The 13,537-nt window shown below is 37.3% G+C and overlaps 1 protein-coding gene across 2 annotated transcripts; it reads right to left on the bottom strand.

Moving 5' to 3' along the window:
- Window positions 1-437: 437 nt before the first annotated feature.
- LOC113678622 (uncharacterized) lies at window positions 438-13,178 on the bottom strand. Of its 2 annotated transcripts, XM_089211461.1 has the most exons (7): window positions 13,147-13,178; window positions 12,411-12,718; window positions 11,860-11,945; window positions 11,525-11,615; window positions 1,036-11,405; window positions 875-939; window positions 438-771 (listed from the first exon to the last, which is right to left on the bottom strand). In XM_089211461.1, exons 2-3 carry the CDS (start codon window positions 12,715-12,717, stop codon window positions 11,935-11,937), a joined length of 318 nt encoding a protein of 105 aa, XP_089067587.1. In that variant the 5' UTR covers window position 12,718; window positions 13,147-13,178; the 3' UTR covers window positions 438-771; window positions 875-939; window positions 1,036-11,405; window positions 11,525-11,615; window positions 11,860-11,934. The 2 variants fall into 2 exon arrangements, with proteins under 2 accessions (XP_089067587.1, XP_089067586.1); XM_089211460.1 differs by lacking the exons at window positions 438-771; window positions 875-939; window positions 1,036-11,405; window positions 11,525-11,615; window positions 11,860-11,945 and having other exon boundaries at window positions 11,998-12,718.
- Window positions 13,179-13,537: the final 359 nt, after the last annotated feature.

The raw sequence follows: 13,537 nt of genomic DNA on the forward strand, positions 1-13,537 counted from the left end.
GAATATTTTTTTAATGTAATAGCTTCTCAACAGCTCCATCATCATAATGGTAGAGGAAAAAACCCATATTATCCCAAGTAGTTAGGTGCCAAGTACTGTAACTTAACCCTTAACTCCCAAGATTTCATTGGTAATTCTCCTTATTGTCTGCCATACAATTCGAGTGACGCTAGTTTGGAGAATTTGGAATTGGATCAACCAATAATCCCTTAATTGATAATTTACTCTATTCTCCTTACTTGTCTGCTTGACATCGTACTGATTGTGTAAGGAGAAATTCTGTCTAGGTCACTAGTGGGACTTGAAGGGTTAACTACCTCTCGCCTTCCCCATTATTTGAGTCCTCTTTTTTTGTGTCGTGCAATTTAATACCATGGTTAATGTAAAAAAAAGAACAAAAAAAAGAGAGAAAGAGAAAAAGAGAGAAAGAGCATAGACATCATTCAAACATAGTTTATTTTCAATTAATGCCAAGTTACTAAACATCAAAAACTCCAATAATTAACCGTGCATGATCCAAAGATAAATCAGTCAAAATGAAATCAAATTGATTGTCAAGTAAATCTGTTTTGTGTGCTGCCTGCCGGCTGCGTAAAACCAGACTTAAAAAAACCCTTGTGGGATAAAAACAGTCTGGAAACATAGTCCTGGCCCAGTGCAGACAGCTGACACCCAGGCATGCCATGAAAGACTGACCAAAAAAAATTACACATTTCAAATTGAATATAATTTCAGATGAATCTCCACTTTGTTTTCACTTCAAAAAGAAATCTGAAAAGAGAGAAAAAAAAATCACATTGACTCAGTGAGAAAAAAAATTGTATTAAATTGCACAGATGTAGAATTAAAAACAATTCTTAATTTCCATTAGTACCTCACATGTGCTGATCCAAGCCTGGAGCGTAATTCATTTCATGACGTCTTACAGTTTACACCTTCCTATGAAAACAAAAGAAAAAAGCAAGGGTAATGTAGCATTGTTTTCTAGCTGTTCTTTAGCCTTCCTGGGAGTGGGACTTCTGGAATTCAACTCACCTGCTTTCAAGCAGATCCTCCTCATCTTCCACACAGTAATTCTGCTGGTATATCTGCAACCTAAACCCTGGCCTATCCTGACTGCTACTTCAACATATTTAATCCAATTGCTAAATTAGGCTTAGCCCACGCATAGACACTGCTGCATACATGATCCATAATCAGTTTAAAATAAAAGTACTGCAAACTAAATTTCTTTAAATTATGAGAACTAGCACAACAAATTTCTTTAATAACTGTGTTATCATGAAAGTCTAACCAACTACAGTTTAATGTTGCCTTAAATGTACATTTTGTAATTACTATTTATCAATAACAGTACACAATAATGACAGCAAAGAAACTAATTCACTGAGATTACAAAAGAAGGTCAAAAAAGCAACCTGAAGTAGATGCAAATCCACTAAACTTTAACGCTGTTAAGATGAGAATGAAGTATACACTGTTTGCACAACAACAAAAATTGACTTTTTAGAAAAAGAACTATAGGAGTTCAAATTTACTTTCATATTGGAAAAACAGAAAATGTTTTACCGAGATTGTTTTCCTTCATCCAATGCTTCACTACACTTGAAAAAGAAATATACAAAACCTGTGCGACCAGAAACAAATACATATCTGAAAACTAACCTTCATCCTGTAGGAGTTGTTCACAAAGCTGCCGAGACTTACAAAGTATACACTGTTTCCCAGACAACCATTTCAAACTGAATGTGATAGCAAATGAGACTAAAATCATGTCTTACTTTGTATATCCGAGTTGAAGTGGAGCTTGCCACAGCAGAAACTGCTCAAGATACTGATGGAACACACAGTGTTGACATGCATGTTGAAATCAAACCATAATAGTGGCAAAAAATAAGATTCAATACCTGAATTTTAGGTATCCAGTTCACCAGAGTTTATCTGAACAAATGTGATTAGAAAGACTACAAACAGCTGACTGTCAAGAGGAAATGTTCGATGCTTTTGATACTGCAGGCACACAATCCACCTTATTTCGGAGTGGGACAGAAAAATTACCAGAAGACTGTGGAACCTGACAAAATATCCAACATTTGCACATACAAAAAAAATTTTGGAATAAATGCCACAACTGACAAGTACAATGTCCAAAAAATTTGCATTCACCAATGAGAAAGTGCTTGTCGACTGTCCATAGATTGGCAAGTAATGACTTACACCACGATGTTCACACCAGGCCTTAGCTTGAAGGTGACCAAGTTCAATTAATGTAAATTCCATCTGGCACATTAAACTGCTGTGAAAAGTGAACAGAGCATACACCACATCTACTCAAATTGGAATTTGAAAGATACTTGATTTTGGTACCTGATATCTTGAAAGCCTTCCAAGATTTAGCCAAAGTTTGACGACATCTCAAATGATAAAGGTAACCAAGGAATCACTAACACATGAATGAACTAGAAACAAAAATGCTGTCGACTTCGCAAAGTATCCACTGCATTGCCAATAATTTGAAGTGATAATTCATGCTGGAAATACCTTGTACAAGGAAACCATTTCATGATTGGAGTTGAGCTGCCCAAGTGTAGTTATTCGAGATGAAGTATGCTTATAGCAAGTTCAAACCAAAAAACAAAAGTTCTGTCAAGACTGAACAAAGCATGCACCACATTGCCACTAATTTGAAATAATGATATGGTAATTCATATTGCAATTACCTCAAAAGTTGGTACCTAATCCTCAACCTTAATTGTGCTGCGCTTGGCTGGACAAACTATTGAAGATACTAACGAAACATACATGGTGTCGAGAGAAATACTGAAGTTGAAAAAGATGACAAGAAGAAGTACCTCTGCTTTTCGGATCCAGTTTGCTTAGAATTTTTTCCCTTGACAAATCTCAAGATTTACTGGTAATTGGCTTCTGAAAGCGTGCCGATGGAATGGAAAAATCTGGCTTTGTCCAAAATGCTCACAAATTCCAACTAGCTTAGAGGAGATGTTCAAAGCTGTGTAAAGAGGATATAATGCACGGATTTCTGCATAACAGTTTGAAACTAGACAAATCGTAAAACTAACGTTCATGGACAAAAGAAGTCACGGCCATTATGTTCCAAGACCAAGTTGGGCTGTCCACAGTTCCACATTCAAACAGAAATTGCTGTGAATTGACCAGAGTATGTCATACATTTCGAAGAAAAACAGTTCAGAAGGCAAAACGTTAAGTGAATACCTGAATCAACACAATGACAAGATCGCATTTGAAGGACATATGCATCCAATCGATTAACGAAGCTGTATATAGAGGAAATGTACACAGATTTCTACACATCGATTTCAACTGCCACATCATGGAACTGGCCTATGCATGCCGGAAAGTGAAGGCCATAAAATCTTAGGCCAAGTTGAGCTGTCAACAGTAGCACATTCAATAAAAAATGCTGTAAAAAGATCAGAGTATGCAATATATTTCAAAGAAAAAATGCTCCAGGTGGCAAAAGGTCAAGCGAATACCTGTGTAAACTAAATGACGAGGCAGCACTTGGAAGGGTGACAACACCCAGTGAAAATACAAATCTGCTTGAAGAGATGAAATGAAATGATTCTGGGCGACAATTTTGAACTTCAATCACTGACCAACTCAGCCTTGAAAGTCGATGCCAAGAAAACTTCAAAATTAAGTTGAATTCTAGTATATTCCAACAGAAATCACTATGAATTGATCAAAGTATGTAATGCATCTCAGAGAAACAATTAAAGCAGATGCCAAATGGTCACATCGATACCTGTATCAACTGGATGAAGAGGATGCATTTGAAAGCCCTTCATTTCCAACAAGATTACAACACTGTGTAGAGAGGATATATGCACAGATTTCTGCATAAAAATTTTGAACAAGACAAACTACTGAACTGACCGACAGCAAACAGCAAGTCAAGGCCATAACCATTTTGGGCAAAGATGACCTGGCAACAATTGTTGATCCAGAAAAAAGCGCTGTGAATTAATCAGAGTATGCAAAATATTTCAAAGACCTAACAATTCAAAAGGCAACAGTTAAAATCAATACCTGCATCAACCAAATGATTGCTGCATGATGACAACTTGCAGTTCAGAGCAGAAATTTTTGATTAAGCCTTGATTGTTATCCTGTAAAAAGTATTCCCAGCTGCTTTTGCTCACAGACCAAATGAGTGAAACTGAGCTTCATCTATCACATTAGTTGCTTTAGAGGTTGACAAAAATATGCACTGTTTGCCCATAATAAATCCTAGATTACATAATGAAGTATTCCAACCTAACTAAGATTTTCAGTTACAGTAAATAAATAAATTTAAAAAAAAAAACAATGTGTGGAATAGGTTAATTACAAACTACCACTATCAAAATGCATGTTAGATCACAAAATGAAAAAAAGAGTAATCTATAATGAAACTAAAGATCAGAAAGTTAAGCTTGCCTTTTTCATATTCTTGACATTCCATCCAAAAAATGCAAATTTGCCTGGTAACAATCAAAAGAGAACAAAAATATCCCCCCAATCACAGACAAAGCTCTTCACAGTTTTGACTTTATACACAAGCATAAATAGGTGTGGAGCTAATATGTTAACAATAGTTAATGATGCATTTCTAAGAGAAATAAATCTTAGTAGATGGTATTTCACAGTAAACCCTTCCACTGATTCTCATGACATGAAAAACACGCAATTACAGACAAACAAAGCATACTTTTCATATTAACAACAAAAAAGGCAACATTCCAAAACAAATACTTGCCGAAGCCAAAAAACTTCCATTACTTGGTGATACTCAATATCTGTAAGGTCTGACAAAGTATGTACTGGTTTTGATGATACTTCTAGGTTAAACTTAATTCTATATCTTATTAATTAAGTCACTTAATCAAGTACATAGGAACAATTCTTGAGAGACAGTATGGTCTTTATATTACCTCATCCCTGGATAACTTAATTGAGAAATATGAATTGTCTAATTACAAATACTACAAATTAACCAAAACATAAAACCAACCTTTAATTTAACCTTCTACAAGAATCTTTAACCACCAAGTAAGGATTCAGATGTGAATTGCACCTCCATGAATGTACTGGTAAATTTCTGATCAGCCTACTTAGAGAATCAGTGACTAGGACTTGGGACTGCCCATGGGAGCAAGACAATCACAGACTTTGAAGGAGTAACATAACCAGATTTTTTGAAATGTTCATCTTAAAAGTTTGTTGATGAGTGGGCTGTTTTTTGTTGAACAGACAGACACTTTCCATGAAGCAATACACACTTGACATCTAAAAGGCAGGTGGCACAACACATGGAATACAAGATGTGTGTAGATGAATTTGCTCTTTAGGAATAGGTCGAAAATGCACCCAATATGCTGGTTGTTTTACCCCAGAGTGACAAGTTCTGATAAATTTGTTGCAACAAAATACACGGTACATTGCGCAGTCCTGAAACTGGTATAGACAATGCACTGGCACATAAATACACAAGAGGGATGTGGTTCTCTACGACACAGCATGTTCAGCTACACTTGAGTGACAGCACATGGCCCTTAACTTGGACAGGTATGGCAAAACTCTTTCGAGGATCTAGGAGGTTAACTTTTAACCACTTAACTGGACTGGATATTACCACAGTGATGCTAACTTGGCACAAAAGGACTTGGATAATTTTCAAAGCTGCTCCATAATTTCAGTTGGTTTGGTAAAGTGCTGCTGAAATAACTAGGCTTATCCCCTGAAAAAAGACTCCTTAAAAAAGAAATCCACAGGAAATACATACTCATATATGGTTGATTTGAAGGTTTCCCTTACCAGATGGTCTGCACTATTGTAAATATTAATATCAAACAGGTAAAAGCGTTGTTTTGGTCCAAAATGATGAAGGACTTCAGAGTGGTTAACTTTACTCAGCATTTCTGAAGAAGGTTTAAGTTCTCCGGGATGTGGTATATTCACTTCTTTTGTGTACCACTGAATTTGCCTCTGAGGTGCTTGCCAAATTCTGAAAAATTTCTTGGTGGTCTGACAATTCCATTTTGGACTTGAATTGAGTACAATACAGTCTTTTGTGTACCACTGAATTTGCCTCCGAGGTGCTTGCCAAATTCTGAAAAACCACTTTATGGTCTGACAATTCCATTTTGGACTTGAATTGGGTACAATACAGTCCTAAAAAACCATCGTTGCTAACTCTGCATACATATTCCTAACAAATTCATTAAAAACCATGCACACACAACTCACAAAAAAAACTGACAGGGTAGCCAATAGGACAAAACTCACTTGAGAAGAATTACAGCACGCACTTACATTTGACCCTGAAAATGTGCCTCCTGACCCTAGGATTACTCTGAAAATTGCCCTTGTCCTAATGCACTAATTCCACCAATAGAGTGAATTGTGAACCACACGCTGGGGCTGAAAACCTGGCAAAAAGTTTCCACACAAACTGCACCCATTGTAAGGCGGAGAACGTTTAATACCCATTAAGTTCACACCTTTGGGTTAGTAGGGCCTTCCTTCATGCTTGATGCACATTTAAGGTTTTTAACAAGGACCAGGGAAAGCTGCTGGATGCTAAGAAGTCTTGTTCAAAATTGAGAAAAATGCTTTTCCAAGAAACTGCTACTGTACACAGACTGTATACATTCTGAAAGACACTTGAAAAGAGATCCAAAAAATATACCCAAAATAACTGAGTCCATGCATAAACTTGTTTGAAATATTTCCTTACCAGATAATTAGGACTGCTCATATCAATTGAAATGGTGCAAAGTGTTTCTGATTCTTTCTTTAAAACAATGGAAGAATGAATTTGGTTGCCTAACATTACCACTTCTGAGGAAGTTCCACCAACAGTCATTGTACGTGTACTTCTGTCCTCTTTTTTTCTGCAGGATTATCTCAGTTAAATTCAGCTACCTGAGGCCAGACCCATACAGACCAGTCCTACTGATATGCTGCAAGCCTTTTTCTGAAAGCCACGTGAATGGTGAAATGTCCAAATTGGTTGGGTTTGCCTGCTGATTTAACATCTAAAAGTGATAGTGGAATTTGCACCTTGCTAAAAGCTGGAATGCCACCTCAAGAAGTTGCCAATTGAAATTTAACACCACCACTATGGCAGAAAATCACCACTGATCATTGCCGACAGATTCCTCCACAAAACTGCTGAAAACCGAATTCAGAATAAACAAGAGAAAAAAAAGACTCAAAAGCTCAAGAAAATGTTCACTACCTTAATGACATCCTTGACATACTTTGAAATTATGAGTAATACCCATGTTACACACTGCTTTCTGACTCTCATAGTAATCCAAAGATTTAGCTTCTTCCATCAGATGAATTCTCACTATCTGAAAACTTTAGGTAGCATGCTACAGAGCAAAGCTGAGGGACTTTAAAACTTTTGCCTGCATCTAGTTCTTGCTGCTGTGCAGAGGTCATCAGTTGATTACAGTCACTTCTCCAAGAACTTAAACAAGTGCCACTTCAATGCTGGGCTTACTCAGAGTCACTAGTAACATAAAGGCTCCTGCACACTCTTGTTTCACTGATTTCACCGTCCTGGAAAAAACTGTCTCAGGGAATGCAAGCATTTGCTTATAACACAAGAAAAATAGTATGAAAAATTGATCCAAAACTACTTGCCAGACAAATCCAGTTACTCAATTTGCAAACAGGCCATTCCTTAGATTCCTCATCTTCACAGATACAGCACAACTAATCCTCTCTCTCTCATCTAATTGCATGGACTCAAGACATCAGGTTCCCAATCACACAGGAGAAACTTAAGGTGACTTTTAGGGTGGGCTTTAAACTTTTAGAATTATGCACCACAGCTGCGTTGTCATCTCTATCACCAATGGGTCAGAAACATTAACTTTTTGACATTGCTTTGAAGACACCAGTAGGGTTTTGCTACGTTTCAAGTTGACACCTAAGCTATATCATCCCAACTTTCTCAGAAACAAAAAAACAAAACACATCAAGCAAGCAGAAAACAAGGAAAACACATTCAAAAAAGCTATTACCTGTGAAATCAGTTGGGTTATCACCTTGACAAAAGAATACTTATTTCTTAGAATATTATCAATCCTGCAGGTTACTTTGAATATTATACTTGCTCCAGCCAATCTGACTTCCCGAGAAATTTCTTCTCCTATTTTCTATTGGTTACTTGCTGCTTCCCTTGTCTGTGAATCAGAGAGCTACTTTCAAAGGCATCCACCTAATATTTCAGTAGGTGCCAAGGGCTGAGGAAAGTACAAATTGCCAGCTAGCTTCAGTAACTACACACATCCATCCAAAGTATGCTGGGGAAGAGGAAGCCACTCATGGGTGAAAGGCCAAATCAATTTTCTTGGGTCAATTTGCAATCACGACAAAACTCTTTCCAAATTTCTTGAGTTGGAAGCCAATTCTGCTAACAAAGCTATGTATATTTGAAAACCAATATCCTCTAAAGCTCTACCTTGTGGCTTAATGCGAGTGGAAACATATTGTTGACCTTGGTATTTTCTTTGATGATAACTTTAAGGAAGCGGAGAAAGTAACCAACTATGGCCTGGTGTGCTAAGGATCAGAGGATGGTTTGAAATTCAATACCCGCTGCTGTACTCTCACTACTTGGGAAGTGGGACTTTGGGCAAAATGGATTTCCAAGGATAGATACAATTACTGGTGTTGCTTTGCAGAATAATCAGTCCTTCTTTCATTTTTGCTTGGTTTAACAACCTAACATGCAGACAGTCAAAGGATAGCCAACTGCTGCTTGGTCCATCTGCTTACATTCGACTCTGATGAGAAAGCTACACACACACGCACACTGTAGAAAACAAATTCAAAATTCCAACATTGCACTCTCAAAAGCTTGCCTTGTGTGATGAAGTGACTATCTAGGTGAATGAAAAGAAATCCTAGCTGGGTGGAAATTGTCTTTAAGTGATTCTTCAGATCTCTATGAAGTTCACAGATTTAAGTCCCTTTTTTAATCGAGGATGAATCCAACACAACTGGAAAGATCACAATAGTGGCTGTTAAAGAAGCTTGAAAATTTTTAACCACAAAAAAGATGCTTGCAACTTGAAAGTACCACTGTAAACTACTACTTGCCACTACTGATAGTTGAATGTGATTTTAACAACGAAAAAGTCCCATTGATCCCACATTATGATGGGGGAGGGCTGAAAATTGCATTTATGGAAATCAAGGTGTGTCTTCCTTATCAGCAGCTCTTCTGCATTGCTTGTTGCATTCTCTTACAAGGAGGGCAAAAATCACACAACCAATATCTGTTAGTGAGATTAGCTTTCTTTGCTAAAGGAAGTTCATCTGAATAGAAATTTTGTTACCTTCACCATGTATATTGAGCCAAGAGCACCACAAGAACTGCTAACAATGAATATGCTTACTCCACAGGTAATGATTTCGGTGCGATTTCAGTTTGATTTCATCATTTTGGTGCTGCTTCCTTCCTGAATAGCTGAAAAAGCTTCAAAGCATGCATTCTTTGGGCCATTCAAACATCCTGACCTCTACTATGAGATTTGCCAAAGAGTGTCTGCATTCAAACTGGGAAAACTGCTTGCTATTTCCATCAAATGGGAGCTGTGAAAGCTTTTCTACAATGATGGCAAAGCTAATTCTGGAATACTACTAACATTTCAGCTCTTCACATCATGTCCTATCACTGGGGTAGATGGTTTCAAGATCCTCAGGGACTAGACTAACCGGGCAGCTTTTACTTTCTCTCATGTTGCTACTTCATTTTGCATCTTTGTTTAGGCTGAATCATAGGGGAAGATGGTTTCAAGATCCTCAGGGGCTAGACGAAATGGGCAGCTTTTACTTTCTCTCATGTTGCTACTTCATTTTGCATCTTTGTTTAGGCTGAATCATAGGGGAAGATGGTTTCAAGATCCTCAGGGGCTAGACTAAATGGGCAGCTTTTACTTTCTCTCATGTTGCTACTTCATTTTGCATCTTTCTTTAGGCTGAATCAGTGTCCAGTCAGGTCATATGTATCATGTTTGACATGTTATGCTAAAATGTCAATTTGTTTTGTCTAGGGTAGCAAATTAATGTCTCTCTCTGTCGAAATGCATTGGCAACGCTTTTATACAATGCTAGGCTGGCTTTAAGGGTAGTGAAGAGGAGAAGAACAATATCAAATGACTAGATGCCAAACCATGAAGAGAGGAAAAGATGCTCAACTTTTGTTTAAGGCTGAATGGCAAATACAATCCTTGGTAAACTTTATTTGCACTGATCACCATACATAACACCCAGGGATGTGTTAAATCTGTCCATGATAGGTGCAGTTTTGGTGCTGAAGTAGCAAACCAGGCACATTGATGATACTAATCTAATGCAGGAATTGTGATAAATTCATTTTTGTCAGCTTACATTGCTTGAATCCAGCTTCCACTGAAATGCCAATGATCTACCAATTGCTGATGACCCTCTGGGATCATTCTCTCTGGCTTGTATTGCCAAGTCTACTTGACTGCATAATAATAGAGAAACAAACAACACCCTGCCCATAACACTACTGCAATTACAAAAAACGCATACTTCTTTTGATCTACTGTGAATATCTTATGAGTGGACAAAAGACGATTGGATAACAGAAATACCTGATGTTCTGATTCCAGTTGCTGAACTACGAATTGAAATGCCTGCAAAACACTCTGCAACACAACATCCATCTACACACACACACTGATCTCGGATTCAAGACACTTCATAGTGATGAAACAAGGAAGTGGGATGTCTGTCCATTCTTTTGGAGAGCAACAAGATAACTACTAATACTGGCTCTGAGCTTTCCACTCCACTAGTTCAAAAGTACTCTTTAGGTGTCAAACTATCTACCATCCACGCAAGTTCCATAACCCATTTCCAAGACTAGCATAGTTGTACCATGAATAAGGAGGGACATGACAATGCTTCCTTTAACCACGACTTAAAGTAAATGAGGTTTTTATCTGTATAGATGTACTTAACATTCTTGCTTTTTCCTTTGCAAGGTCTGATAGCTCCAATTGGACTTGCTTGCCAGTTTCTTGGCACCACTTAAGATCAAATCAAAGGAACAACTGTTGCAAACCCTAACAATAACTATTATTAAAATATAACAGCAAGAACCTGTATGCAGCAGTGTCAAATGAATGGAAGTCAATGTTATTTTTAGCTACATGGGCTAAGCATATTACCTTCACCCCTCAATTTATTGATTTTTTAAAATCCTCATTTCTAGCTTACCCTCTTCAAATTATTAGCTCTAACTAACTGCACGTAATATCACTACATAACAAGCCTTGACGTTTGCCTTTAAACTTGTCCCCCAGTGCATTTTCAGAAGGTATGCAGCTGAACTAGAGAGTTGACAAAAACAACTATTTCAGCTCCTCTATCTGAGGCTTGACAAGAAAACAGTTCAAAAGCCATCTGCAGACATTCAATTTAAATGAACAGGCAAATGCATTGCATTTACCAGTGACTTCAGCTGTCTCCGTGCACACCATTGATTTCTCCCTTTCCTCAATCGTCACTTGACAGCATGTGACCATCGGTGTTGCACAAGGCTTCAAGAGAAATGACTTACATTTAAAATCACTAATTTATAACAATTTTTCCTCTTCATTTGCAACACTATTGTTTTCAAACCATTTGCCACAAGCAGCAATTCCCTTTTCGAATCAAACTTAAGAACAAGATTATAGCCGATCTGGTTTTAATTTAATTCTGTGGCAAACTCTTTGTGAACACAAGCCTTTTTCGATACTTAAAGCTTCTATCTTAAGTACTTCACAACTCTGAACATAATACCTTCTCTCAGAAGCTTTAGATGTACTCTAGGCAAGAGATGTTAATGATGGAACATCTGCTGTAGAACAATAATGTTCAACCTGTGACTGTGAAGGCAATCAATAAATAAGTGAAAATTTATCAAACCTTGAACCCTTATGTATTCACATAAATTTTATTCACAAATTTATAATAAATAGTAATATTTACAATTAAAAAAAATAGTTTCTATCGCTTCACCACTCATCAAATGTACAAACATTTGCAAATACTCTTTCTTACACTCACTCGCTCACCTTTTTTTTAATTAAAAAAAAAAAAAAAAAAAAAAAAACAGATCAGGGAAAACCGCGAATTACCCAAACTTACAAGAATAATCTTATCAGTCTAGAAAAATTACTGGAATATTCCTCTACGACCGCTTAAGATTTCTTAAATTTTCTTTCCTGCAATGGGCCTTCACAGGCTTTCCTTGCCATTACAGACAATGAGATATCACGTCTCAGAAATGGTAGACGAGTTATTTCGAGTTTTACAGCTAGTACTTAATTTCTGAAAGAAGTCGTCGATACCTAATAGATCTTCATCATCTTGGTAGGATGCTGTCATGTTCCATCCAAGTCCGTCCGGAGACTCTTGCCATTCGTAAGAATCCTCCAGTTTTCGACGTTTCACTTTTTTCATACATCTGTCTGTGATCTCTTCGTTTAGTTTTTGTACTGTCAACTCCAACACAGCGTTTCTTAACATGTCTGGATCCCGTCTCCTTTTGTTCGCTTTCTTCTTCTCTAAAGATGTCGTTAACAAAGACCATAATTCTCTGTCTGAGTACACGGAGTGTTTGCTGCGTTTAGTCTTGACGATGGGACGGCTGTGCATGCTATTTTCGCAAGGAAAACAGTAAAAACGTTAAGTTCTACTACCTCTGCGCACGCAACGGAGGGACCCTCTTAATACGACGCTAGCCAATACTGAGGTAAACTCTACCCTTTCGAACTGGTTTACACGCTTTTGCTGTCTTATTCTTCTTGATTTTGACTTCTCGTCTCTCTTACGACTTCCTTGATACTGAAGGTTGTCCCGCTCAATCCGAATTATTTGAACAAAGACAGATTCGATGTACCAAGTTTTATGAGCGACGCAAAGTTGTTGAATGCTTGAACTCGTTGAAACGTGACACTTTTCACTACAACCCACAAAATCGATTGCAAAGACGTCTCTTTGATGGAAATCTTTCTCGCGAAGATATAGGTAAGGCTAAGTGATAAAGCGATGTAAAGAGTAAGAACATACAGAGTAAAAGCTTACTTCCAGTAACTACGAGCGAAGCCCCAAACACTGACCAACGTAACAAACGTTTCCTTTACGTACAGAAACACCTAACTAGTCAAACTAGATAAACAGGTTTTAATCATGCTTTCAACCAATCATCTGTAGAGAAAATTGAAAACAAGCCAATCACGATACAATATTAATTGATGCAATGTTGACGTCAAAGGATTACGTCATGGCCGATTTCGTGTGTATGCAAGCTTGCTAAATTGTGTAATATGGATGGGGACTTTTTCTATCATTTTAATCACATCTTAAAATAAAGGATAACTATGAGAGGAAACTGAAATGTTTCCAAAATGACCATTGTGTCCATTTTTAATTTAGAATATTAAAAAATCCCTCAGAGTTTTTCTTCACAAACTTT

This window comes from Pocillopora damicornis, chromosome 7 (assembly GCF_964200805.1).
Source record: "Pocillopora damicornis chromosome 7, jaPocDami1.2, whole genome shotgun sequence".
Lineage (NCBI taxonomy): Eukaryota > Metazoa > Cnidaria > Anthozoa > Scleractinia > Pocilloporidae > Pocillopora > Pocillopora damicornis.